We start from the raw sequence: 27,264 nt of genomic DNA on the forward strand, positions 1-27,264 counted from the left end.
ACTTTTGTCATAAAACAACAAAATCCCCACAATGTAACAACTTTTGCAAATTTTATTTTTGTATATATATCACAAATTCTATATTATCAGGTCTCTGAAAGCAGTTATTCGAAAGCTCCAAAAGTTCTTATATTATATACACTAGTAATCCCAGGAATAATCTCTAATTACCTTTTACCACGAGGTGTCGCTATTTTATTTTGTTTCACACAGGTGTATTTACGACATAACATAACAGTACACAGACATCACGTAAAATATCCTCATCAACATTGTCTGGTTGCCTTGGCAACAAATAACCCAGCAGTATAATTTCATCAGGTTCTTCTGGTTGCCTTGGTAACAAATAACCAAGCAGTGGTTGCTTGGTAACAGATAACCAAGCAGTATAATTCCATTGTGTTATGTGGTTGCCTTGGTAACGAAACCCAAAAGTAAAATCCCACAAGGGAATTGGCAGAAGTGCTGAAACTTCAAGGTGGCCTTTCAAAAAAAACAAAATGACAAGAAAATTGTATCTGGGTGTTGCCATAGAAACGAAACACTGCAGAAAGAAAATATTGAGTAAAATTGCAGAAATGTCACAATTAGTCATCACATAGGAACATTCTTATATTCCTTGTCTACTGGTGCCATGGAAAAAAAAAATGCACAGCAGAAGAAAAGACACATCTAGTTATTTCAAAGAGCAGCGAAAACAATTTTCAGCAAATTTACAGGGAAAAAAATTCATCAGTACTGTATAACTCTTTTCTGATTCAAATCTGTGTATATTTATCGCAAGACTTCTGAAAGGGCTTCTTGATACAAGGGTGGTAATTCTAATAAACAAGCTTTAAAGATGGCCTCATTTGTCTGAAAAGAAAAACAATAACAAGAATTTAAAGAGCTACTCAAGACTATCGTTGTAATTGTTACTGCTGTGTTGATGCCCGATGGAAAGAAATCATAAAAAATTAAACAGGTTTTGAGATGAAGTGCAATATAACGTCCACTTTTCTGTACGAGGTTAATGAAGACAGACAACCAAAGTGCTATCAGGTAAATTTTGCCCATGCAGCAGTAACCCCAAGGGTTCTTTCACGTGCCTGTCAATGTGTAGACTTTGGTTTTTCTTCCAATCCAAATAACTAGTCACAATTTCCTTGTCAGTAAGTCGCTGGTGTAACACGTGAAAAATAAAGGCGTGGCGTGAAAAGTCCAATTTGTCAATAGACGTTTACTAGAATCACAATTACAGCATTAGAAGGCAATCCACGGTTTCTACTGATCCCAAGGTTTGCTTTTTCCACCTCAATCAGAAGCAGAGTTATTCTCCCCAAAATTGAAATGAAATTGGGTTAACTACTGGTCTAATGAAGGCGGGCATACACCACACCATACAGTGTGCTATGAGGTAAATTTTGCCCAGACAGCGGTGCTACGGTCGACTCTAAAATCGAATTCCAACTGATCTTTTCCGTGCATGCCAACACAGGGAACGAACCCGCGGCCTCCAGACTAGTGAGCCAGCATCTTAATCACTCAACCACCGTGGCTCCCATTCTGCCTCAAAAACGTGTGACAGATTGTTCATTTATGGGGATTAATATGCGCTTTCACCTCGGATGAAATTGCCGACACGTTTCCTAAACACAAATTGCTAGAAGAACCAGCAAATGGTGGAATGAGGAAGCTTTTACGTGCTTGCCAATGTGTACATGGGACCTTGGTTTTTCATCCCAACCAAACGACTCTATATTGTACCTTGTCAGACCCTCAGCAATATATAAAAGCCTGTCATGCAAACTACTACATCAACCTACCTGAACCTGTTTGACAATATTGAGCAAGCGGACATATATTTCTTGTTCTGGAGATAGAGTTTCTTTCTGTATGACTTCTGCTATCGATCGAACTATTTTAGGTAAATTCTGACTATTTTCACCTAAAAGTCCGTGATGATTTCTGAAAAATAAATTAATCCAATTTTTAATTAGATTTTTTGTACACACAAAAACTATAAATATAACTGTATTTATTGGGTTTTCAGGTTAGAATTATTAAAACTTTACTTTTAAGGCAATATTCACTGACAGTTACATAAAAGATTGACAAATAGGACTCCATTGAGGGGTCTTTGAATAAAAAAGGTTCGTAATTTTTTCTTTGACAAATACTTACAAATCAATTAAATCACACATATAACCATATATGTGTACAGCTTCATCTTCGTCTTCCGAAACAGGCAGCCAATTCACAAATCTGGGAATAATTTCATCTACATTTATTTTACTAGCATTATATTTACAAATCTTCGTGACGGCAGAAATACAGTTCTCTGTCGCATTAACATTTTCAGGAGACTTAGATTCTTCTGCTTCTATCACTTGTACTAACTTTGGTAATGCTTCTGTAAGCACAAAATAAATATTATTAGCAATGTGTGTATGTGAAATAAACATTCACTGGGGTTTAACATCCACTCAACACATATTAGGTCGTTCTGGGACTAACATATGGTTCAATTTTATTTCAAATATTCGCTTGCGCGTAGAGGTTTTTAAGCCATGGGAGGAAATCGGCGGACCTGGAGAAAACCCACAATGTTTCATAGGCGACCCTACTCCTTGTTGCATACAAGCAGGGACTCGAAACCACACCAGTTGACTCAATGATAGACCTTGTGATCTAACATGAATGAGTTAAACCATTTAGCCACCCAACCCCCGAAATATTCAATGGAATCTGGCTTTTTTCTTTCCATCCTAATGACTCTACGTTGTTCCTTGCCAGGCCTTCTGTCCTACATCACTGACATGGGGGAACCACGCGGGAAAATTCCGATAAATTTTTTCGGCCAATGCAGCGATTGAGCATGGGGACCACCAAGCTAGCGAGCCAAAGTCCTACCCACTGAGCCACCGTTAGCTATGGCATATAAATATAAATAAATAAACTGAATAGTAAGTTTTTCAGCCAGTTAATTTCACTACCAGTCAGTTAAGATCAGCGAACGAATCAAGAGGCTTTATTATCAACATACCAGCACAAGCAGATGCATATTGTTCTCCACCAAACTGTGCCATCACACCGATACCATACCCAGCAGCCTGTCGTACTTCAGCCATTTTATCACAGATATATTCTATCAGGTGACGTAAGAAATACTCCTGATATTTTATAGAATGCTGCAAAAAAATAAATAAATAAATTGCAAACAAACTGAACAGAAAAGACTAAGTGGTATCTAAGAATTAGTATATTTATTTTTACATATCCTAACTTGTTGTGAATGATTGAGCACAGTGTATGTCTAACACTGTATACTTGGGTATCGTTTAATATTGTGTATTTGGCCTTCATTCAATATTAAACCTTCGTTTGAAAATGCAAATAAATACATTAATAATGAATCGGGTCGTTTAATTTTTTTTAACAGTGGTCAAGAAATCAAACACTTGTAAACTGGACAATTAATAAACGGTCAGTTTTAAACTTGACAGAAGTACAAATAAGATGATTTGAGGTGATTTTAGATGACTTTTCAACGAAGATTTGATATTAAATGAATGACAAAAGAAATTAGGGCTATATACGCAAGATTAAATGATACCCAGGGTTAGAGTGCAATAACACATAAATATTCAATTTATGGATAATCAAAAATTACTTACAGGACCCGTATGTTCTATCACATCATCCCAAACACATAAAGCCCATTGTTTATCTGGCCATGGACGATCAACATTCTGTAATAAAACAAACATATAATACTTGTAATTAACATTATATTACTAGACTGTTGCTTCAAAATTATTGTTCTAATATCTATTCTATTCCAATATTACCAAGGGGAGGAGGAAACCAAGAAGACCCAGAGAAGACCAACGAGGTTGGATCAAATATTGACAAGTATTGCCAATTCCTCGACCAATATTTGTGCGTTCTCAGATTACCTGAATCTGCATATCTTTAATATAAATACATTTTTCTTTACATGTTTATTTTTTAGTATTAGTGAATATCAGTGAATTTATATTATTTAATATTTATATGGACAGAAGAAAAAGACTATTTTCAATTAGATTTAATGGATGCTAAATAATGAATACAAAAAAAGCAATTTTAATAGCCTAGAAAAATCTGAAAACTTGTTCCACACAACATATACAAATCAATATTAACACAATGTTTTCAAACCTATTTATATCAGAAATACGTGCCTGTGACTTATTGACAAAATTATGAAATATGATGTGAAACAACATTCTAGAAAAACATAACCTATTAATGCATTAATTGCATACTGAAGGTCTTTAATTCTGTCTTCTACCAAGTCACATTACTTAAATTTCTTGTCAGATTCATTTCCACGATAGCAAACAGCTGCCATAAAAAATTTGCTTTAAATAATTTTTAACATACGTACCAATAACTTAACAAAATTCGGCATCATCTGTTCAAAAACAGGTAAAAATTCTGCTTTATGAGTACCAAAAAACGCATGGATAATATCCGATATTTTACTTAAAACATAGACATCTGTATCATCCTGAAATATAAAACATTAGTTAAAGATACATTATGGGAGATAAGATAAAGAGATGGCAGTTCTCGCTATAATAGTTAAAATCTAGATAGTGTAAAGGTAATTTGCTGAAAATTTCAGTCAAATTGATCCACTATGAGCCGAGAAAGAAGCGGGTGAAATTTTTGCATAGTCTCGGTCATCATTACTAAAATCATTAATATAAACAGCATAGTCTCGATTATCCACTTTTTTAAATTTCATTATCAATGGCCGTTAGCGGCATATAGGAATCTAATCCAGGCAACATCGAAGGCTAGCCTTGACATAGAGAGTTTATTATGGTCTGGATAAGTTAAAGTCTAATTGATAATTTAGATAACATTTCAGGCCTAAAGAAAGACTTGTAATTAGCAGATTTTGCTCTTGCATAATGCATGTTTAATGTTGAAATATAAACATTGACTTTTATCGTCTGCTAGTTAACCCTCAGTGGGTGTGTATCACTGGACATGTACACTGATGAGATGTATCTCAATCTGCACGTCCACTGCGGTACACGTGGCATCCATTCTTTGTTTTATCTTCATGTGTGTCACATCGTTTGTCTCCATCATACAGGTACTTCAAGTTTTTACTGAGTGTAAATAAAGTATAATTAAAAAGATGGCCAGACTATTTTACTTTCATAGTTAATACATTTAATTTTCATCCCAAGGTCAAAGCAATTTAATTTTCAGATCTTCAGGCTCTTGATATCTATATACCATTGACAACAATTTTGCTTTTCAAATTTTAAAACTTAAAATTTTGTTTTTAAATTGTACATTGATGTTTTTATTTTGCACATGGATGTTTTTAAATTGGGAGGAAAACAGGGGAAATGTGGAAAGTCCACAAGGTCAGACAACACAACGCATTGTCACGTACACAATCATTCACTTGAAAAACTTCTGATCAAAAGTGCATACATTTGACCTCTTAGTTACCCCATTGCCTACTCCACGTTGGAATATACAGGACCAAAGCTTTTTTGAACACTTACTGTCCATAGAAATATAACCTCATAAAAGATTAGATTAAGAATGAAATGCAATGGTGGTCTAATATCCTACTGCTCTGCTCCAACTGGGCTCATTAGCACAGGCGAAAGTTATGAGGGAAAATTTTGCGGTCTACTCTTATTTCAAATTCAACAGCCAAGGGTTCTTTTATGTGCACGCTAATGTGTACACAGGACCTCGTTTTTTTTGGTCTAGGGAGACTGTATTCCTACCTCATCAAGTAACGTTTCTTCTAAAACTTCATCATAATCTTCATCTTTTCTTTTCTCTATAAACAATATAAATATAATGATAAATCCGGCAACAATGTAGCACTATCGTGGTTGCGACATTGTTTTTAAATTTATAGACAAGGAATAGGGAAATAAGATGCCTTTATATTTCATTAATTAATATCTTTGGCAAGTTAGTAATTTCAAACATATTCACATATATAGTGTGCACTAAATCAACTTAGTCTGTAATTGACATATTAGTTATTAACCATAACATGTGTCTATAAAATACCCCGAGATTACACGTGAGTGGAATTATTCTAATTGCATCATTTAGCTTAAAGTAACCAATCATATCGTTAATTACACAAGTTCAGGGCCATGATCACACTTGACTGTGCTTGATATTCATATGGTTATAAGAGAAACCGGAGAACTTTGTAAGGCAGACTTCTATTGGGTTCCAGAGGGCTTAAATCTGAGTTCCTAGACAGCCGCAAGGCTGGCTAGGGTAGAGAAATGGTTTTAACTAGTAATGGTTTTAATTAGTATTGTTATCTATTATGCTTGTATACCTGTATTCAGTTATTTGCTATATAAAATGTAGAAGCGAACTATGCATTATTATTCCTGGTAAGACAAACGTCTTAAGAAACTGGAAGAAGTAAATACACAACGTGAAGCAGAAGTAAAGACAGCTAGAAACAAATTCTAGACGATCACAAGGCTACAGAAATATGTAGTAAGAATAGATGCATGGGTCGTATGTAGGATGTGGCGACTGGTTTGTGTGGTCCGCTCTCCGCCTCAGACAGGAGGCTCATGGTGCTACATATTCTATTTGGTGCACGTGACTACGAGATCGAGTAACCTGGAAGAAGAATACATATTCGATTTGGTTGCCGTGACAATTTCGACCTTTAGGGTAAGCAGAAAATTTGGAAGAAGATTAGAAGAAAAGAGAGTATGCATCACACGTTGGATGTGGGGAGTTCTCCCGTAATATTTTCCACATCTAACCAGTGACTGCATAGCACTGCATAGTCTTCCATATTCGATTTGATGCCGTAACGCAGTTTCGACCTTTGGGGTAAGAAGTCACTTTAAAAGAAGAATACATGTTTGAAGACGTTAAGAAGAAAAAAAGATCTGTACAATCCAGCAACAGAGGAAAAATTCTGGTGGAAAAAAAGAAATTGGGTAAATACATTTTGTTTGGAAAATTAAATGTGTTAAATATGTTTAAAGACCAAATAATATTAATTTAAAGTTAAAATCTGATAAAAAACTAAATATTTAAAATTTAACTGTATAGAGAATAAATTAGTCATTCATAAGTTTAGATCGATAGGTATATTGAACAATATAATATCACTGGTTAGGTGTGTATATTATCAGGTTAACATGACCTGTAGTAAATTTGAGTAAAATTAAAGTTAAAGAGAAAGTTTAGGGAGTAGGTTTTAAAAAAAAAAATGTTTTGATATAACTAAGGAATAATAAGGAAACGGAATAGGGAATAAAATAAGGAACTAATGTTGTCTCCGGATCGCAGTGAGAACGACGGCAGAGCTAAGGATGAAATTTGTGAGTGATTAACTCTAGTTTCCTAGTTGGCCGTGGTATTTACTGTGATTCATTAATTTGTGTTTTTTGTTGTTTCGTATACTATATAATTTTAGGGCCCTTAGTCCAGGCCTTAGAGTTGTTGTAATTTAACTTTTGATTAAAAAGTTAGGTTATGTTGAAATTCCCATATGGTTCATCAAGGGATGTTGGTTATAGTTTTCCTGGAAAAAAAACTAAAATTATTGGCTCGTTAAATTGTGAGATTATTGCAAAGTCATTAATACGAGTTTTATAGGAGGTTAAAGTTAAGAATACAACACTTTTTTTTAGAAAAGTGGAGGTATACGGTGAATTTTGTCCATATATAATTTTATGTAATTAAATTTTTGCTTTAGAAACGTACTATTAACGTTTAATATATATTTTTGCTGCTTTAAGCTGTCGACATGTATGCACTGAACAGGAATGTGTAATTTGACATTAGGTCAGATTATTATAAACAATAGTATTCATACTGTGTTAATTTTTGATGTGTGTGTAAGTCACACTATGTGGGATATAGTAAATTATGTGTAATTAAAAGCTAGGTGTATATTCTGATGGTCATGATTATATAAATATGGACTGTGTTCTGATTGAATGGAGCGTACGGCCATTTTCTCTTAACATACTCGTGGATAAATTAAATAAAATGGGCTTTAACGTCCTACTGTAGGATAAAATGGGATGTCATTCAGATAGTGGCCATATCTGTGTGTCATCCTGGCTAATGTAATAATAGAGGGAATGTTTATGTAATAGTGGTTAGTGTTTATAAAAAACGAAATACAAAATTGTAAATGATTAGGTCAAAAAGGTCACATTACTGACGGTGAAATATAAAATAACAGTGTAGGAATTCTAAAACAGAAACGGAAATTATAAAACATAAACGTAATTCTAAAATTGTCCATTACTCAGTTCAGGTCAAGAGGTCAAACTTAGTTTGAAAATTTCTAATTAAAGGGACACCTCAAAGTTTATTAATACTTAAATAAAGTTTAATTTTAATTACAGTAAGATTTGCTAATACGTTTTCGAAATAATATATTAATAATAATGTTAGACTAACATAAAGTTTTAAAAATAAAGATTTAGGAATAGTTAGTTCTTGGTCTGATGGCAATGACATGTTTGATTGACGGATAAAATGGTACAAACCAATCATACTTAGAAGAAAAAAAAAAGAAAGTTTCAACTTGATACTATGGTAGCTGGAACAGACCAATACAAATCCAAGAAGAAGAAATGGTTTACCAGTTTACCAAATTGACATTTCCTGAGACAGAAATTAATGTGAAACCTGAACTTTATAAATATTATGTGATGTGTTATAGTGTTTTGAAATTAGGACACTTGAAGATTTTAAAAAGACAATTTGTGTTTTCTGTGTTTAGTGAATTTTCATAGGATTTTACAGTGATGAACTTTTTGGAGAACTTTTGCATGCAACTTTTGATTTTTGATTGTTTGTGTTTTTCTTTCATAGCTTGGTTTTATAGTATAGTAATCATTTATATTTGCCTGATGTGTAAATAATTAGTTAGAATATCTATATTTTATATATATTCTTAAAGGAGGAAGAATTGTAGCACTATCGTGGTTGCGACATTGTTTTTAAATTTATAGACAAGGAATAGGGAAATAAGATGCCTTTATATTTCATTAATTAATATCTTTGGCAAGTTAGTAATTTCAAACATATTCACATATATAGTGTGCACTAAATCAACTTAGTCTGTAATTGACATATTATTAACCATAACATGTGTCTATAAAATACCCTGAGATTACACGTGAGTGGAATTATTCTAATTGCATCATTTAGCTTAAAGTAACCAATCATATCGTTAATTACACAAGTTCAGGGCCATGATCACACTTGATTGTGCTTGATATTCATATGGTTATAAGAGAAACCGGGGAACTTTGTAAGGCAGACCTCTATTGGGTTCCAGAGGGCTTACATCTGAGTTCCTAGACAGCCGCGAGGCTGGCTAGGGTAAAGAAATGGTTTTAACTAGTAATGGTTTTAACTAGTATTGTTATCTATTATGCTTGTATACCTGTATTCAGTTATATTATTATTATTATTGTTCGATTTATATAGCGCTTTATTACACGTGAAGTGTTTCTAAGCGCATATCACAAACATATACTTCAAACACACAGAAACAATCAAAATCAGGAGAACATAATTAAACACAGCTGCCTGTTAGGCGCTATTATTCAAAGGTTTATATCCAACAAATCAACCGGCTAATCTCAATATGCTATATAAAATGTAGAAGCGAACTATGCATTATTATTCCTGGTAAGACAAACGTCTTAAGAAACTGGAAGAAGTAAATACACAACGTGAAGCAGAAGTAAAGACAGCTAGAAACAAATTCTAGACGATCACAAGGCCACAGAAATATGTAGTAAGAATAGATGCATGGGTCGTATGTAGGATGTGGCGACTGGTTTGTGTGGTCCGCTCTCCGCGTCAGACAGAAGGCTCATGGTGCTACAACAAATCAACAATGTTAGATAACTTTCACAACAATTTTCATCCTCTCATTGCGGGGGGTTGGATGGTTGAGTCATCTGGCAAGGTTTCAATTCCCTGGTTGTACGTGACAAGGAGTAAGGTTGCCTCTCCAACCTTGTGGGTTTTTTTCCGGGTCCTTCAGTTTTCTCCCACTGCTAAAGACCCCTACGCGCAAGCAAATTATTGAAATATAATTGTCCCGAAATGACATAGTTTTTGTTGAGTGAAACCTGGCTTATTAGGAGGTGCCGGTTTCGATTCTGGCATTTTCCAGCTTGGTTGCCACCTTATCAGTGCTACAGAGACAAAAGGGCCTGGCAAGAGAGAGAGAGAGAGAGAGAGAGAGAGAGGGGGAGGTTCACTCTTCACAAACTAGGTCATTTCATGATGAACATATGGTTCAATTTTATTTCAATAATTCACTTATGCGTACGGGTGTTTAGCTGTAGGAGGAAACCAGCAACAGAGAGAAAACTTCCGAGATTGGACAGGCGACCTACTCCTTGTCCTGTTCAAGCGGGCAAACGAAACCAATGACAGACATTATGATCTAACCTGAACATACCAGTTAAACCCCCTCCCCTTGACAGTTAACTGTCTATTAGTCAATAAATCTACATAGAGTGGGTCTCATATTTAGTCTTGTCTCACCAGGTCTATAATTCTATGTGTAGTCTCTCTTACCTTGTCTTTCCTCTTGACGTTGGAAATGATCAGTAAATAATTTGTTTATAATTTCCACCAGTTTTGCCAGATGTTCATCTGTTATACATCCTTTACCTAATTTCTCCACACACTAAAATATTAAAGATGCATTATGTAAGAGATAAATCTACCTATTGTAGGTCTTTATTCTTGGATTCAAATGTTATATAAATTATTAATTAGACATTTATTAACATGACAAGCCCATAATCAACTCTGCGGCAGGTATTTAAAAGTTTAACGATAAAATGTATAATCAAGATTATGGGGGCAATTAACACTTTGTAAAATATTTCATTTATGAATTTTTGCCATTTGGGAAACAATAAATGTATATTCAATTTTACCCGTCTATATACTTTAAATGACAAGAACTTTAATATACGAGTTAAAGATTTTGTGTGACAACATTCCAAATAACCACCTGTTTTGATATCTGCGACATTTCCAAAATGAGATTATTTTGTTACTTATATCAATTGAATTAGATGAAAACTAGCAGAGATATCTCGAAAATTAAGAGCTACACTGAGACTAAAATTTTGGGAATAAACATTGAGTCAAGTTGCAGGGTTTCGTATCCCTACAGGGAGGATAGGAGTAGGGTCGTCTGTCCAGCCTTATTTGCTCCCATAGCTAAAGACCCCCCCACTCGTTGCAAATTATTCAAACAACATTGAACCATTTTAGTCCCAAAATTTCATGCTAAGATTTGTAAGTGATTAAAGAGTAACTTACCTTTCCTAACGAGTTTAAATGTTCAGGTAATACTTCCTTCTCAGCTTCCATCTCTATAGCATTTAATAAACTTGGTAAAATAAAACTCCACATCTGAGCTACATATTGTTCACCTCGTATCTTGGCACAATCTATTAAATATGGTAAACTTTCCGATGCTGCTATTCTTACATCTTAAGATTATGTTAAGGATGTTTTTTTTTTTTAAAAATCAAAAACTTTTCAATTTGCCGTCTCAGATATATATGACTGAATCAAACAGGTTAATTCTGCGTGAGAAACCTTTAGTTACACATAAGGTGCATTGTCCTACTTTAATGCACAAATTGGGCTTATGAAGACAGAAATGAAATGAAATGGGGTTTAGCGTCCTACTGTTTTGCTCCGAACTGGGCTAATGAAGACGGGCATACGCCATACAGTGTGCTATGAGGGAAATTTTGCCCGGACAGCGGCACTACGGCCTACTCTTATATCGAATTCCAACTGTCAAGTGATCTTTTACGTGCACGCCAATGTGTACACGGGACTTCGGTTTTCCGTCTCATCCGAATGACTAGACAGCTGTCCTTGTCAGGCCCTCCGTCCTGCATCACTGACAAGGGGAAACCACGCCGGAAAATCTGGATGAACTTTCTCGGCCAATGCAGGGATCGAACACCCGACCTCCAGGCTAGCGAGCCAGCGCCTTACCCACTTAGCCACCGTGATCCCCTTATGAAGACAGACATATACCAACGTGTAAATGGGACCTAGGTTTTCATCCTATCCGAATGACAGGATGCTGTTCCATGCCAGGCACTCAGTCCTGCACCACTGACAAGAGGTAAACCCCATCAGAATCCTAGTTCGATAAAACTAATTTAAAGGGGCATTATGTAAGATTTAGATAAAGAGTCGGTCATTCTCGAAATTTTATTTCAATGCAAAATGAATATATTGAAAATTTCTTTATTTTGAGCAAATTTATCAAAGGCTGTAGTTTTGACAAGATGTGGTCATTCCGTAACACTGTACTGGTCATTAGAGTCTTAGCCTCATTAAATGGCCAAACAGTCCTAATCTACTTAAAACGGATCCAGATAAATAAGACCCAATCGTACCAACAACAAACATCTGATATAACCTTGTCATGACCGCATGGATGGGGTAAGTACATGCTGACCACATCCAGATAATTTCTATTTTATCTGGTATATTTATAAAAGGATACCATCTTGAAAGTAGAATTTAAGTAATGGGACCATTAGTTGTACAACTTCTTCTGTATAGGCTGCAAAAGCTTCTTTTAATTCTCTAGCGTAACACACCAACATCTGACAAGCTGTCGCTTTCTCTTCTAAACCAGCTGTTCTAATACCAAAACTTTGCTGAAACAATTCATTTGTATCTATTAATGTCAATCTTAATAAAATTTTATCTTTTCTGTGTTCCCTCTTTATGATTCCGATTTTCTCAATCTGATTAAACACAGATCCTATTTCGATTCGTTCTTTTATAGTTCAAAATTTCGTTTTACTTGTCTTTAATACACTAGGATCTGGAAGAGTTGTTATCATTGACATGTTCTGGATGATGTGAGGGATTAGCCAATGAAACAGTCTGTTACGGCGAGCTTTTGGTGTGTGGTGCACAGATCAGGGGCTAATTAAATGTCTGATGGCATAGGTTCAAAAGCCGCTTGAACATGACTTCATTGTCTTTATTTATTTACATTATACAACGAAGACAAATGAAATGAAATGGGGTTTTTAACATCCTACTGTTTTGCTCTAACTTGGCTAATGAAGACGGGCACTATGGCCTGTTCTTATATCGAATTCCCACTGCCAAGGGATATTTAACATGCATTCCAATGTATACACAGGAGCTCGGTTTCCTTCCCCTCCAAGCGACTAGACAGTTGTCCTTGTCAGGCCCTCTGCACAACTAAGACAGATTATAAAAAGGTTAAATGTTGATTATAAAAGGGTTTAATTTCAATGTTCTTACCTGATCACCAAGGGTAACAAACTGCCAGTCAGCATCATTCTCCATAACTTTCATATCATCACCTGAATGTAATTATAAACTTTAATATAATCAGATACAGTATTGGTTACAAAGTCAACTAATCGTGGTTTCTACTGGAACCCACTCTACTCCACTAACCCCTGGATTCATTCACGGGGGAAGACACAGTCAAATTATCTTCCCTTGTTATTTGTGCTATTTTTATTGACCAATCAAAAATAAAAAGTGGGCAAAGAGAAATAACTCATATTTTGTTGAAACTAAGATTGTCGAATCATTGTTGTATACTTTGTCAAAATACTTTAGGACACCTTTTTTTCTGTGCATGTCATTCTTTGATATTAACTTTTATGCAAACTTTCTCATAATTGAACACACATGCTGCTGTTTTGTGGAAACATAAAACAATGATGCTAAGACTGGTATGTAAACTGTTTTTTGATTGGTTTATAGAACCAACCTAAGATCAAGGGCAGATAAATTGAATTCGTGAACACCCTGTGAATGGACCCAGGGCTTATTGCAGTTAGTGAAGTAGAATGAAACGATACCAAAGGGTATACCGAGGATGTTTGATCTTATGGACATAAACAATTGTTGTTCAAAGTAAAAAGTTAGAAATTCGATTAGAGATATTTAAAGAGTTATCAAACTTGTTGTATAATATCGATACATACCATCTACAACAGCAACTTCAGGTTTAAGTGAAGCAGCTTTTAATACAGGTCCCATAACTAATGGTAAATACTGCTGAAACTCAGCGCCTAATATTTTACACATTCTAGCCCACGCAGATATCATATATGAAATCTGAAATAAATAAACATGACATTAAGATTTTGAATCCTTACTTAACCTGTTGACCAAATTAGCTTCTTGTGGCTAATACACATAGCCTATCAAATACATCAATAGGAAAGTGGAGCTATGGCCCAAGGAACCTCGATTTTTTGTCCTATCCAAACAACTATACATTGTCCCATGCCATCCCTTCTGTCCTGCACTGCTGACATGGGGGAACACCACGCCGGAAAATCCTGATGAACTTTCTTGGCAAACACCGGGATCGAACATGGGAATTCTAGGTCAGTAGGCCAATGTCTTAATCACAGAACCAACGTGGCCCAGCAAAAGGGTTAAAACCACAGCGAACACAAAATATAATTTGAACTTGTATTACTTCAAATATCAATTTAATTTTAACATGTATTACTTCAAATATCAATTTAATATAAAATTTAAACTACCTGTGGATCATCGTCTGCCAGATCTTCTGCTTCAGTTTGTGTTTTGAGTAAAAGTTGCATGACATCATTACAATCTTGTCCAAACTATAAAACATGTGAAACAAACATCTAGGTCAAAAAGAAGATTTTCAATGTTCACAATAAATATAGAAATGAAATGAAAATGGAGTTGAACGTCCTACTGTTCTGCACCGACTGGGATAATGAAGATGAATCCGCCATACAGTGTGCTATGAGTGAAATTTTGCTCGGATAGTGGCACAACACCCTACTCTTATATCAAATTCTAACTGTCAAAGTATTTTTTACGTGCATGCCAACGTGTACACAGAACCTCGGTTTTCCGTTGCATCCGAACGACTAGATAGTCGTCCTGCATCACTAACAATAGGGAACCACGTCGGAAAATCGGGATGAACTTTCTCGGCTATCGACAATTTGAAGAAAGTTTCAGTGTAAATATAAAGATGGCAGGATAGTTAATCTTACCTTTTCCTTGCCAACAGCTAAACCAATCAAACTGATACATTCTATTGTCTTTCCTCGTAATAAACGTAACTCAACCTGTACAGCATGTTGGACGATATATTTTAAACAAGGCATAAATCTGTAATAACAACACAAGTTATAAATATCACTAAAATATCAACAGTAGATAACACTGTAACCTGGGTATCATTTAATCTTGTGTATTTAGCACTAATATTTCCAGTTTAAAGCTGACCATTCAATTTTGATTAATTTTGATAATGAGTGTCTAATTTACAAGTGTTTAATTTCTCTATAACTGTTAAAAAATAAACCCCAATTGATATTATACATCAATTTAATGATTAATTTTTTAACAGTAGTCATGAAATTAAACACTTGTAAATTGGACACTCATTATCAAAATTAATCAGTCAGTTTTAAACTGGAAACAAGTACAAATTAGATAATTTTGGGTGATTTTAAATGATTTTTACAAATTTTTAAATAAAGATTTGATATTGAATAAATGTGAAAGAAATTAATGATTAAATGATATACAGTTTACAGTGAAATCTCCTGGCATGGATGATTAAATTTTTTTTTATCTATATCAGCAGTAAAGGATGACAAATGCTAAAATCTTTCAATTCGTCAGATCTATGTAAATACAGAATGGAAATGAACCATTTTTGGAATCCTATTCATTTTAGAAATTCAGCTGTCATAAGGAATTTAAAACCTCTTAAACAGATCTTATTTTATACTCGTGCAATTGTTGGTGTACATTTTTAAAATGCATTTTTTAAATCAGGGTTATAATACCTACTTGTCATAATATTTGATGAATTTTTCTTCTGCTGTATCAGCCACGGAGGCTAGAGTTGTCACCACTTGTTCTAATACTAATTTATTACCTTTCTCTAATAACTGTAATATAACAATATATCAATATAAACACCCCCTCTAAAAACTGTAATATATCAATATAAACACGCTCTCTAATAACTAACCTAATATATCAATATCAACACTTTCTCTAATAACTGTAATATAACAATATATCAATATAAACACTCTCTCTAAAAACTAACATAACAATATATCAATATCAACACTTTCTCTAATAAACTGTAATATAACAATATATCAATATAAACACTCTTTAATAACTGTAATATAACAAATACTTATAACTGTAATATAACAAATATTTATATCAATATTAGATACTAAAATCAGACCTGTAAAAACATTGCCACAATTGTACTTGACCCCAAATAAAATAGACTGCTTGAATGTAAAAACTGCAAAAAACTGGCTTTGTGTGCTAAATCAGTGGGGGTGTGTGTGTTCAGATATTTGTTACGGAATCTTATCCACTGTACTGACATCCGATCAATTTTTTGCATATACATCAATGAATTTGCCAGACATGAAAACACGAGATATGAATGAAAATTTGTTGCCACATATCCCGGATATAAATTCTGTAAACTAACTCTTTAACAATATCTTTATTCACATGACATTTACACAAGCAGACGCAATGTAATACCCCTCCACCTGAACAAACCCAATCTTAAATTCTGAATTTAATAAATTAATCACCTCTTTAAACTTCCTGGATAAAACTTGTTCTAATTTCTGTACAATCGGATCAAGATACTGGACTAAAATATTCTTTGGACAATCTTCACTGAAGTTCACCAAGGCAGCTGCACCGTGCGCCTGCACACGGGGATTAGCATCATCATCCATAATATGTAGAAGCTCTGCAACAAGCTTTTCATGAAATTTCTTTTGAAATGTTGGTCCGAAATCTGTACACATCTGGCCAACTGCGTTACAGGTCGCAAAACGTACTCGCGGGTGCTAAAAAAAATACAAAATTTAAAGATTATCATTTGTGACTAAAATTAAATTCGAGAAATAATTTTCAAGCTTTGCGTTATCAAACAGCTCTCCTCATATCATCAGTTTGTATCGTTTTAATCAGCAAACAAAGAGTAAAAATGGACAAACTTTGTCATAAAGACTGTGATTCATCGAATTTCCTTCATATATAACACAGCATTGGAATAATAAAATAAGACAGGAAATGGGTTGTTTTTTCTTAGGGTGAACAAGTCTTTCTTTCAAAGGAAAACAAATCTTTCTTTCAGTACAATTGCCCCTTTTATCCAAAAAGAATTGATCCCAACACTAACTGCAAATGGTGGTGTTTTTAGCTCCCCTGCACGGTAACACCCTAAGTCCTAGCTAACAATGTGTTATCATGTTTAACTTATTAAATAAACACCCAGCTAATGTGTTGCCATGTTTAACTTACTAAAGAAACCCTAGCTAACCATGTGTTACCATGTTTACTTAATAATGAAACACCTAGCTAACCATGTGTTACCATGTTTATTTATTAATGAAACACTTAGCTAACTATGTGTTACCATGTTTACTTATAAAAGAAACCCTAGCTAACCATGTGTTACCATGTTTACATATAAAAGAAACGCCTAGCTAACTATGTGTTACCATGTTTACATATAAAAGAAACATCTAGCTAACTATGTGTTACCATGTTTAACTACTGACAGGATCTTTAAAGAATTATAAAAGAAACCCTAGCTAACCATGTGTTACCATGTTTACTTAATAATGAAACACCTAGCTAACCATGTGTTACCATGTTTACTTATAAAAGAAACCCCTAGCCAACAATGTGTTACCATATTTACTTATTAAAGAAACACATAGCTAACCATGTATTATCATGTTTAACTTATTAAATAAACACCTAGCTAATGTGTTACCATGTTTAACTTACTAAATAAACCCTAGCTAACCATGTATTACCATTTTTAACTTCCTAAAGAAACCCTACCTAACCATGTATTACTATTTTTAACCTATTAAAGAAACCCTAGCTAACCATGTGTTACCATGTTTACTTATTAATGAAACACCTAACTATGTGTTACACTGTTTACTTATTAAAGAAACCCTAGCTAACCATGTGTTACCATGTTTACTTATTAAAGAAACCCTAGCTAACCATGTGTTACCATGTTTACTTATTAAAGAAACCCTAACTATGTGTGACCATGTTTACTTATTAAAGAAACCCTAGCTAACCATGTGTTACCATGTTTACATATAAAAGAAACGTCTAGCTAACCATGTGTTACCATGTTTACTTATAAAAGAAACGCCTAGCTAACTATGTGTTACCATGTTTAACTACTTACAGGATCCTTAAAGAATGGTAGAATGCCATCTGTTATATTCTGTAACATCTGTTCCATATGAGTGTGACAACCCTCACCACATGCTGATATCGCCATCAGAGCGGCATGTCTATATCGCCAATCATCTGAAATAACAAAATATATTCAAATTCAAAAACAGTATCTTGCCACAAACTTATCCTTTAAACTAAATATTTTACTGATAAACTTATGACGTATAGAGAGAGAGAGAGAAATGGGGTTTAACGTCCACTCAACACAAACTAGGTCATTTCGAGACCAACACACGATTCAATTTTATTACAATAATTCGCTTAGGACACGGAGAAAACCCACGAGGTTGGACAGGCAAGCGGGGAATCGAAACCATGCCAGTTGACTCAATGACAGACCGTATGATACAGTACGCACTTGCTAACCATTCAGCCTCCACCCCCTCTTATGATGTAGAAAAGATTGTATTAATCCATTTTCGTGTAATCATTTCACATGCACCATTAACCTCCTACTTTCTGTTCCTAATGGGCTAATGAAGATGCAGTGTGCCCAGACAGTGGCCTACTCTTGTATCGAATTCCAACTGCCAACTGAGACCTTGGTTTTTCGACCTGAATGACTAAACGCAGTCTCTTGCCATACCCTTTGCTCTGCACCAATGACAAGGGGGAACCACGCAGGGAAATCCCAATGAACTTTCTCTGCCAACAAGCACTGGTATGTAGTTTTTTTGTGTCTTTATTTAAATTACGAACACATGTCAGGTTTCTCTTTTTTTTTTAAAACTGCTGTATAAGATATTCAGCGAGTCACCACAACTTGATAAGGACCTCACAGCTACAAGAGCGTAGAATAATGGACCCCAACATGAATATAAACAAGTGTACGTACCACTGGCCAACATCTGTGGAATGTTAGCTAAGATATGTGGTAACATAGTTTTACCACCTAAAGCACAGGCCAATCGATCTAAAGCACTTTCAGCAGCTACAGAATTACTAAAAAAAAAAACAAACATCATCAATTAGAAGATTAACACAGACTGTTTAGAATTTAGAGAACTGATATTGTCCATTTGATGATCCTTAAATCATTAAAGGCTGAAATCACCCATGAAATTCAGAGGACTGTCATGCTTATTCAGTGCCACTTTTCGAACAATCAGAATTCAAGAAGTTTTCATTTTATCTATTCTAGATAAATAAAGATTTCATTTTATTATTTCCTTGAACTAATGAAACAGAATTAGGTTTAATGTCACTTTTATTTTACAATTCCAGGGAGGAGAAAGTTGCTTGGACAGGTTCACAAGCTGGACCTCAATGTTTGTCCCCACACTTTATGTGTCAGCCCTGCTGTCACCATCCCTGGCAAGTTGTATGGATAAAGTTGTATGGGTAATATTTGGCATGTGGTAAGTAAGTGCGTCATGTTGAGATTAATAAGCCATCCCCCAAACCTTTGTTTAAAAGTACCACACAAAATCTGAAGTCCATCCATTACTTAGTATCCAAAATATGATTATCTCTCATTTCTAAATACCTGTCATTATCTTCGTCATCTTGATCATCTTGAACAGCCCAGTCATCTTCTTCCTCTAGATCCACCATTAACGCTAAAATCTGAGGAACTGAAATAGAGCAATCAACGAGATATACATGTCCTCCATTATCATGTTTTGAAATTCTTCCATCTCAACACGCAATATTTTTGGTAGGAATTGAAATGGTTTTTAACATCCAACTGTTCTGCGCCAACTGGCCTAATGAAGACAGGCATATGCCATACAGTGTGCCGAGGAAAAATTTTGCCATAAAATCCTGCTGAACTTTCTCCCGATCAAATTAAAGAGAAAGAGAGAGAGAGAACTGGGGTTAAACGTCCACTCGACACAAACTAGGTCACTTCGGGACTAACACATGGTTTAATTTTATTTCAATCATTGCGCGTTGGGGTCTTTAGCAGTAGGAGGAAACCGGAGGACCCTTAGAAAACCCACGAGGTTGGGAACTTTCTCAGTCACACCAGGATCAAACACAGGATATCCACTTTAGCGAGCCAACATCTTACTCACTGAGCCACTGTGGCTCATTTCTGATAAGAGCACATCATTTCAACACAAGAGTTTATTGTGTTTTATACTGATCTGTCAGCACAATTGTCACTCTTTCCCAATTGTTCAAAGGAGGACGTTCAATTTACCAGTCTTTTAATATTCTGATGTATTTTGCTTATTTAAAAAGAATATGACAACTCTAGCATTAGCTCAATATATAAATACTAAAAATAGAACTGCGTTTATTGAGCATTACATAATTCTTTGTAATTATGACCAGCAAATATGACCAAAACAAAAACCCTGATGTAAATATAACAAACTTACCAAGCAATGGAATAAATTTTCCAAACTTTCTGACCATAGCTGGTGCTGTCTCGGATAAGGTAACAATGGCTTCCATAGCCAACTGTCTCCATTGATCTCCAAGATTAGCATCAGATAAAACCTACAAATATTATATCCATTTTATTCTGATAATCCACGAAATGAATGATAAAAATGCTTTAACAAATCTTGACAATTTGTGGCTGAAAAATGGCTATGGATTTCCACTTAAATGTTTTAATAGTCTTAGATTTAATAAAGATCCCTAAAATTAAAGCCAACTAGCCATAGACATTGTCCGATCGCCCTGGTCAGGTACGATTCCTCTGGTACTTATGGTTTCTTTGTCCGACACAGGTCCCCCTCTCCCCTCACCCCTCCAGCTAAAACCATTTTTTCCAGACTCAAAAAGAACCTGTTAAACAGTAATCAATGACTATCTTACCTTCAAACAAAAGGGGATAATATTTTCCATCTGTGGTCGAAGGAATTTGGGAGTACTTTCTGCCAGTTCTATCAGGCACTTTAAGAGGTCATCATCATCTTGTGCACTAACACTATCAACCATGGCGTCCATCATGGCAGGAACCAAGTCTTTATAATGATTTAAAATTGTCTGATCTTTATCATTAGCTATAACAAATGCTGATAAACACTTCACCGCCATAAAACAAACCTGATTAAACAAAAAAATCAATAAAATAAAATGGAGTTTAACATCCTACTTTTCTGAAATGGGGTTTAATGTCCTAGTTTTCTAACCAAACTAGCATATTCATTGATGTGGTCTATGAAAATGAAATGGGGTTTAATGTTAATGTCCTACTTCGACTGGGCTAATGAAGATGAGCATAAGCCATACATTGTGCAATGAAGGAAATATTGCCAAGACAGCAGCACTACACTACTGACAAGGGGAACCACGCCGGAAAATACCAACAAACTTTTTCGGCCAACGCAGTGATCAAACAGGGGACCTCCAGGTTAGCGAGCCAATGTCGTACCTACTGAGCCACCGTGGCTCCCTGTGGGCTATAAGGAAAATTTTGCCTTGGCAGCAACATTTCTGCTTCCTGTCTCAAATTCCAACTGTTGGAGTTTCTTATACATACATAATAACAAGCAAGTCAGACAGACCTTGGTTTTTCTCGCAATCCAAACGACTAGAAGCGTTTTCCTTGCAAGATCATCTGTCCTGCACCACGGACAAACAGATAAAAATCAAATTTTGAATCTGCATATTTCTTTTTCTATTCAGTCAGGCTATGATCACGAGTCATAAAATAAATAATGATGCAGTAATGTTAAAGTAATGATGCATCAATTGCATTTTTTGCTAAAATATCAAATTCTTCATGGTTTACTCATCCTGAATATGTACTCGGATTGATTATTTAACATTTAATTAAGAAATGAAAAACTTCAATTCAATAGGATTTAAAATAGGCCCATCAAGCCTATTTTAGAGTGATCAGATTAGATCGATGAAATTTCAATTCCACATAACTTTGTAAATACTGAAGGAAATGAACCATTTTTGGACCGATATGGCTATTAGAGATTCACCTTTCACAACATTTAATTTGCAATAGACTCCTATCATGCTTAAATGGATTTTAACTTTGAAGAGAAATGTACGTACCATTGGATGAGCACGATCTTGTAAACATTGTAATAACATTTGTTTAATAACATCTAGATAATGAGCTTGTTGATTACCAAATATAGTTGGTACAGAACTGAAAGGCAAAAATAATCATAATGGTTCATCAAAAAATCGTTATCCATCACACAACAATTTTACTTTTAAATACCGAAGCATTTCAATTTTTTTAAGGGAGATAAACCTTGGTTAAGGTCAAAATATTGAATTAGGTTTATCTAAGATGTTATTTCAAACATAAAATCCAATCGAATCAACAATTCTATTTTTAACCCAAATAAAAGAGCTCATCCACATTGAGTATTTTTGTGCTACAAACTAGGTCATTTCGGGACTAACATATGGTTTAATTGTTTTATTTCAGTAATTCGCTTGCGGTAGGGGTCTTTAGCAGTGGGAGGAAACCGGAGGACTCAGAGAAAACCCAAGAGGTACTGGAAATAGAAATGAATAAAATGTCAAGTTTAGAAAATAAGAAAAAAAAACAACAACTATCCCTGCTGATTTTACCCACCTAAAGATGGTAAGTGCCGACTCCCGTAGACCTGGTTCAGGTGAACTAGCACATTCAAACATAAACTTTAAAACTTCAGGCCACATCATGTCATTTTCTTCACCTGATAAATCAAATCATTTTATATACAATGTAGGTTAGTTTGGAAGAAGATTAGAGGGAATTTTCTGCCTTCTATCTATCGTTCTCTAGGATCTTCCAGCCAATAGTTATTATTTGTACTCATAAAGAATCTAAAACCATTTGGGTCTTAAGTTGTTCTTAAGTGTTTTTAACATCCGCTTCCACCAAAGGTGATATCGAAAACAAGTTGTCTTTTTATTTATTTATTTTTTTATTTTCATTATCTGAGTGCACATGCAGGGGTCTTTCCTGTGGGATGAAACCGGAGTAAACCCACAAGGTTGAGAAGGCATCCCTATCTCCAAGCCACATATGCTCACACCAGGCATCGAAAACACAACCGCAAGCCAGAGGTGACCGGCCAGCTAGAGGTCAAAGCCTGACACTCTAGACCACTAGGCCATCCCAACCCCCCCACCATTTGGGTCACAGACTTTTAGCATTCATGTTATTCACTTTCCGAAAATGTTATTTAGATGCTGCTCTTACTGACAACATTTTACACTTTGAGCATAATTGTGTGATGACTGAGCTGGATAAATATCTTTATAAAGTTTATTATTATTTTGAATATCAAATGATATTTTATTTACTCCGCCCACGTGACCAATCACGGTATCTGGACACCCATCTTCCGAGGGAAGGGGGTGGGGGGTTGAAAACAAAGATCCACTTCAGAAACCTTAATTGATATAGTTGCCAATGGTACAATTAATTCAGAAAATTCTCGAAATATAATATATCAAGTTCTAACCTATCAGATTTCTAGCCAGTTCTGCTACAACTTCACAAATTTTTTTCCGAACAGGGGGACTTAACTCCTCTCTTATTGCCATCATCAACTGTGCTTTGATGCTGTTCTGTATGTCTGGTTCAAGGGTCGGCCATACTTCTGTAAATTCATTACAGAAGAGTCTGCGTAACAGAATGCAGGACATGCTGCGATTCTAAACAAAAAATATCAACAAATAACTATATGTGTATGATAACAGCTTTAAATAAAGCATCTTCTTCTCAAATAATTTCTTACTGTCGTAGAATTAAATAAATTGTGTCTTTGATTAGAATAATACATTTTATAGAATAGACTTTATTAATACCTAAGCTACTTTTAACATTATAATTTTATAAGCCATTAATATGCCTGTGAATTCTATTATACATTTTTACAATAGAATATTAATGCCAAATCTACTTCATCATATTTTGATCAACCATAGCCGATTGTTGTTAGTAGCATCTAAGCAACACCAATGTGATGCACTTTCATATTACCATACCTCCAAACTGGTGCTGCCATTTCTCAAACTACGTAGTAATAATTCCAATTTCTTAATATTGTCTATAGCATTATAAACTTCCTGAAAGCATAAATTAAAAGACAAGTTAATTCAACCGCAATTTCAATTGGGACTTTAGATTGGCGAGTTGCTAGTATCGAGAAAGTCAGTACAGTAATTCAAGTGCACGTTGGGGTCTTTCGCAGCAGTACTCTACCAACCAACATCTCTGAATTTAAAGGAACTCAACTATAAATCTACAGTTCATACATGTAGTAGTGTCTCCAATCCACAAATTGTATACTATTATTAACATGCGATATCATCCAGAAAAATTAAAAAGGCTATCTATTCTAACTAAATCATAATAAGATATTTATCAAAACAACATCTTATTTTTTGGGCAGTGTATAAATGTTACTGCACATCTTATTTACAGATATCCGTTGTCAGTATTTAGAAATGGGTTAAATCCATTCTCGATACAAGAACTTAGCTAAAATGTTGGTTACAATTGGTGTGTATTAGTTTTGGAATGTGGTATTATCGGCCATAAAAAAACACTAGTTCCTTTAGGAACAAAACTCTGATCGGATGCTGTTCTTTGATCGTTCCTGTTCATCCCTATTAATCTGCAATATGAAAAAAAAACATTCCACGTCCACCGCTGTTCTAAGGCAATTTGGAACCCTTATCTTTTACTGTGATTCATCTTTCTTTGCCAAAAGGAATCATTTCTCGGACATCTGACACAAATCTATAATAATTCAACACTATTTTCAAGTAGAATTTTGCAAATAAAAAACAAACAAAATATATTTGCACTGGTCCGCCATTACGAGACTCGAACATATTGAATTATTATAAATTCCAAAATAGCTTTTGAACAGGTGGTGGTACAGCGGTATTTTTATATTGCAGCTTAATAGGAACGAACAGAAGCGGTCAGAGGACAGCATCCGATCAGACTATTTCTATTAAGGAATTATTAGTAAACTGAACCATGACAACCAAATTTTGTAAAAACATTCATACATTGGTCAAAACAATCTACCATGTAATGCCCATGCTATCTAATTTCCATGGAAGGAAGGTTCTTGGTAAAAAATTTGAGAAACCAATTCCTTCTTCTTTATAAATTGTAATTGTATAGGCATAAGATTAAGACGCAGTGTATATTTTTTGAAAGTTGAATATAAAATATTTCAGCATTTTTCTAATATTTATAAGATACAATCAAATTAGTGTAAATTACAAGATTGACGTGGGAGCTCAGCGCATAGCTTCGTGTGTCTACTGCGTATTGTGGGCTAGATCAGTCGTAATGATTAGTCACATGTGTCTGACATAGCGAGCACATGGTCGGCGGTTTGGCAAGTGGCAACAAATCGATGAATAACAACTCAAAAAGAAATATTTATTACCACGTAAATTACCAACCCCCAGTCATCAAAATTTGAACACATGTAACCGAACCCTAAACGTGTTTCTTACCTCTGATTTGACACGTGTGTCGTTATCAGAACTCATAAGATTCACCAATAACAGCTCGAACTGGGCTTGATCGTCCGCCATTTTTAGCGATGACATGCATGAAAGGACCTTCACCTACGTTTCCCGCGTGAACTTCCAACTTTTTAGAGTTATCTGCCCAGATGTGATTTTATCGTCTTTTTAATTTTTATTCATTAGAATAAAATGTGAAAAAAAACGTTGATAAACAATCCCATATATTCATAAGATTAAATATAACAGCAGCTGTCCATCATAAATGAATTTGATATTGCTTCAGTTGGCTTAAAAAAAATCTGGTGCCCCATGCCCATGCATGAAATATAGTTTTTAACGTACGAAACGTCCTGACTCCTACGGCTACTTTCTAGTTCTACACCAACTCTATCAGTTATGAAAAGGGACATCTAGATGCACAGATGCTGTGTTCTGTGATTGAAATTTAGCCGAAACAACCGTCTCTTCATCAAATTCAAACTTTCAAGGGTCCTTGCATCCTTTTTAACCCATCCGAGTGGCTAGGTGGTTAAGCCGCTGGCTCGCTAGCCTGGTGGTCGGGTGTTCGATCCCAGCATTGGCCAAGAAAGTTCATCTAGATTTTCCGACACGGTTTAACCCTTTGTCAGTGGTGCAGAACAGAGGGCCTGACAAGGACAGCTGTCTAGTCCTTCGGATGAGACGAAAAAACGAGGTCCCGTGTATACATTGGAATGCACGGAAAAGATCCCTTGGCAGTTGGAATTCGATATAAGAGTAGGCGATAGTGCTGCTGCCCGGGCAAAATTTCCCTCATAGCACACTGTATGGCGTATGCTCGGCTTCATTAGCCCCGTATAGGAGCAGAACAGTAGGAAGTTATCCCATCCGAACAACAAGACACCTTTTCCTTGCCAGGCCTTCCATTCTGAGGAGAAAACAAGTTGGAAATCCTGAGAAAACTTCTTGCCAAACACCAGGAGGATCGAAACCCAGGGCCAAGGTGGTTTCCCTGTCTTGAGAATTAAGTTAATTAAGGGAAGATTCTCTCCGAGAAATTTAATTGGGCCTACGTCTGTGTGGAAAATGATGGCACTGATTCGTAGCATCTGAGCACATTGTATCTTTGATGCTTGAATACCAAGTAATGATGATCAGAATTAATTCTGATAGGGTTGAAAACTACACTAAAACCTTGTGATATATTTTCCATTTAGTAGGGGCATTGACCGAAAAATGTCTGGGCCACGGTGGCTCAGTGAGTAAGACATTAGTTTGCTAACCTGGAGACACTGTGTTCGGTGCATGGGTTGTCAGAGAAAGTTCTTCGGATGGGACAAAAACTGATGTCCTGTATAAACATTGGCATGGTATAGGCTACACGTACAAGAACCCTTGGCAGTTGGAATGGTGTATGTCTGTCTTCGTTAGCCTAGCCAGAGCAGAACAGTAGGACGTTAAACCTAAATA

General features: G+C 35.2%; 1 protein-coding gene across 1 annotated transcript; it reads right to left on the reverse strand.

The window, feature by feature from the left end:
• Nucleotides 1-16,114: 16,114 nt before the first annotated feature.
• On the reverse strand, nt 16,115-25,913 carry LOC126812096 (importin-5). The gene is made up of 12 exons (XM_050538334.1): nt 25,801-25,913; nt 24,307-24,387; nt 23,781-23,973; nt 22,904-23,006; nt 22,369-22,465; nt 21,172-21,402; nt 20,727-20,847; nt 19,886-19,973; nt 19,235-19,341; nt 18,347-18,471; nt 16,713-16,976; nt 16,115-16,147 (listed from the first exon to the last, which is right to left on the reverse strand). The coding sequence occupies exons 1-12, from the start codon at nt 25,894-25,896 to the stop codon at nt 16,115-16,117; spliced, it is 1,539 nt and encodes a 512-aa protein (XP_050394291.1). The 5' UTR covers nt 25,897-25,913.
• Nucleotides 25,914-27,264: the final 1,351 nt, after the last annotated feature.

Source organism: Patella vulgata, chromosome 1 (assembly GCF_932274485.2).
Source record: "Patella vulgata chromosome 1, xgPatVulg1.2, whole genome shotgun sequence".
Lineage (NCBI taxonomy): Eukaryota > Metazoa > Mollusca > Gastropoda > Patellidae > Patella > Patella vulgata.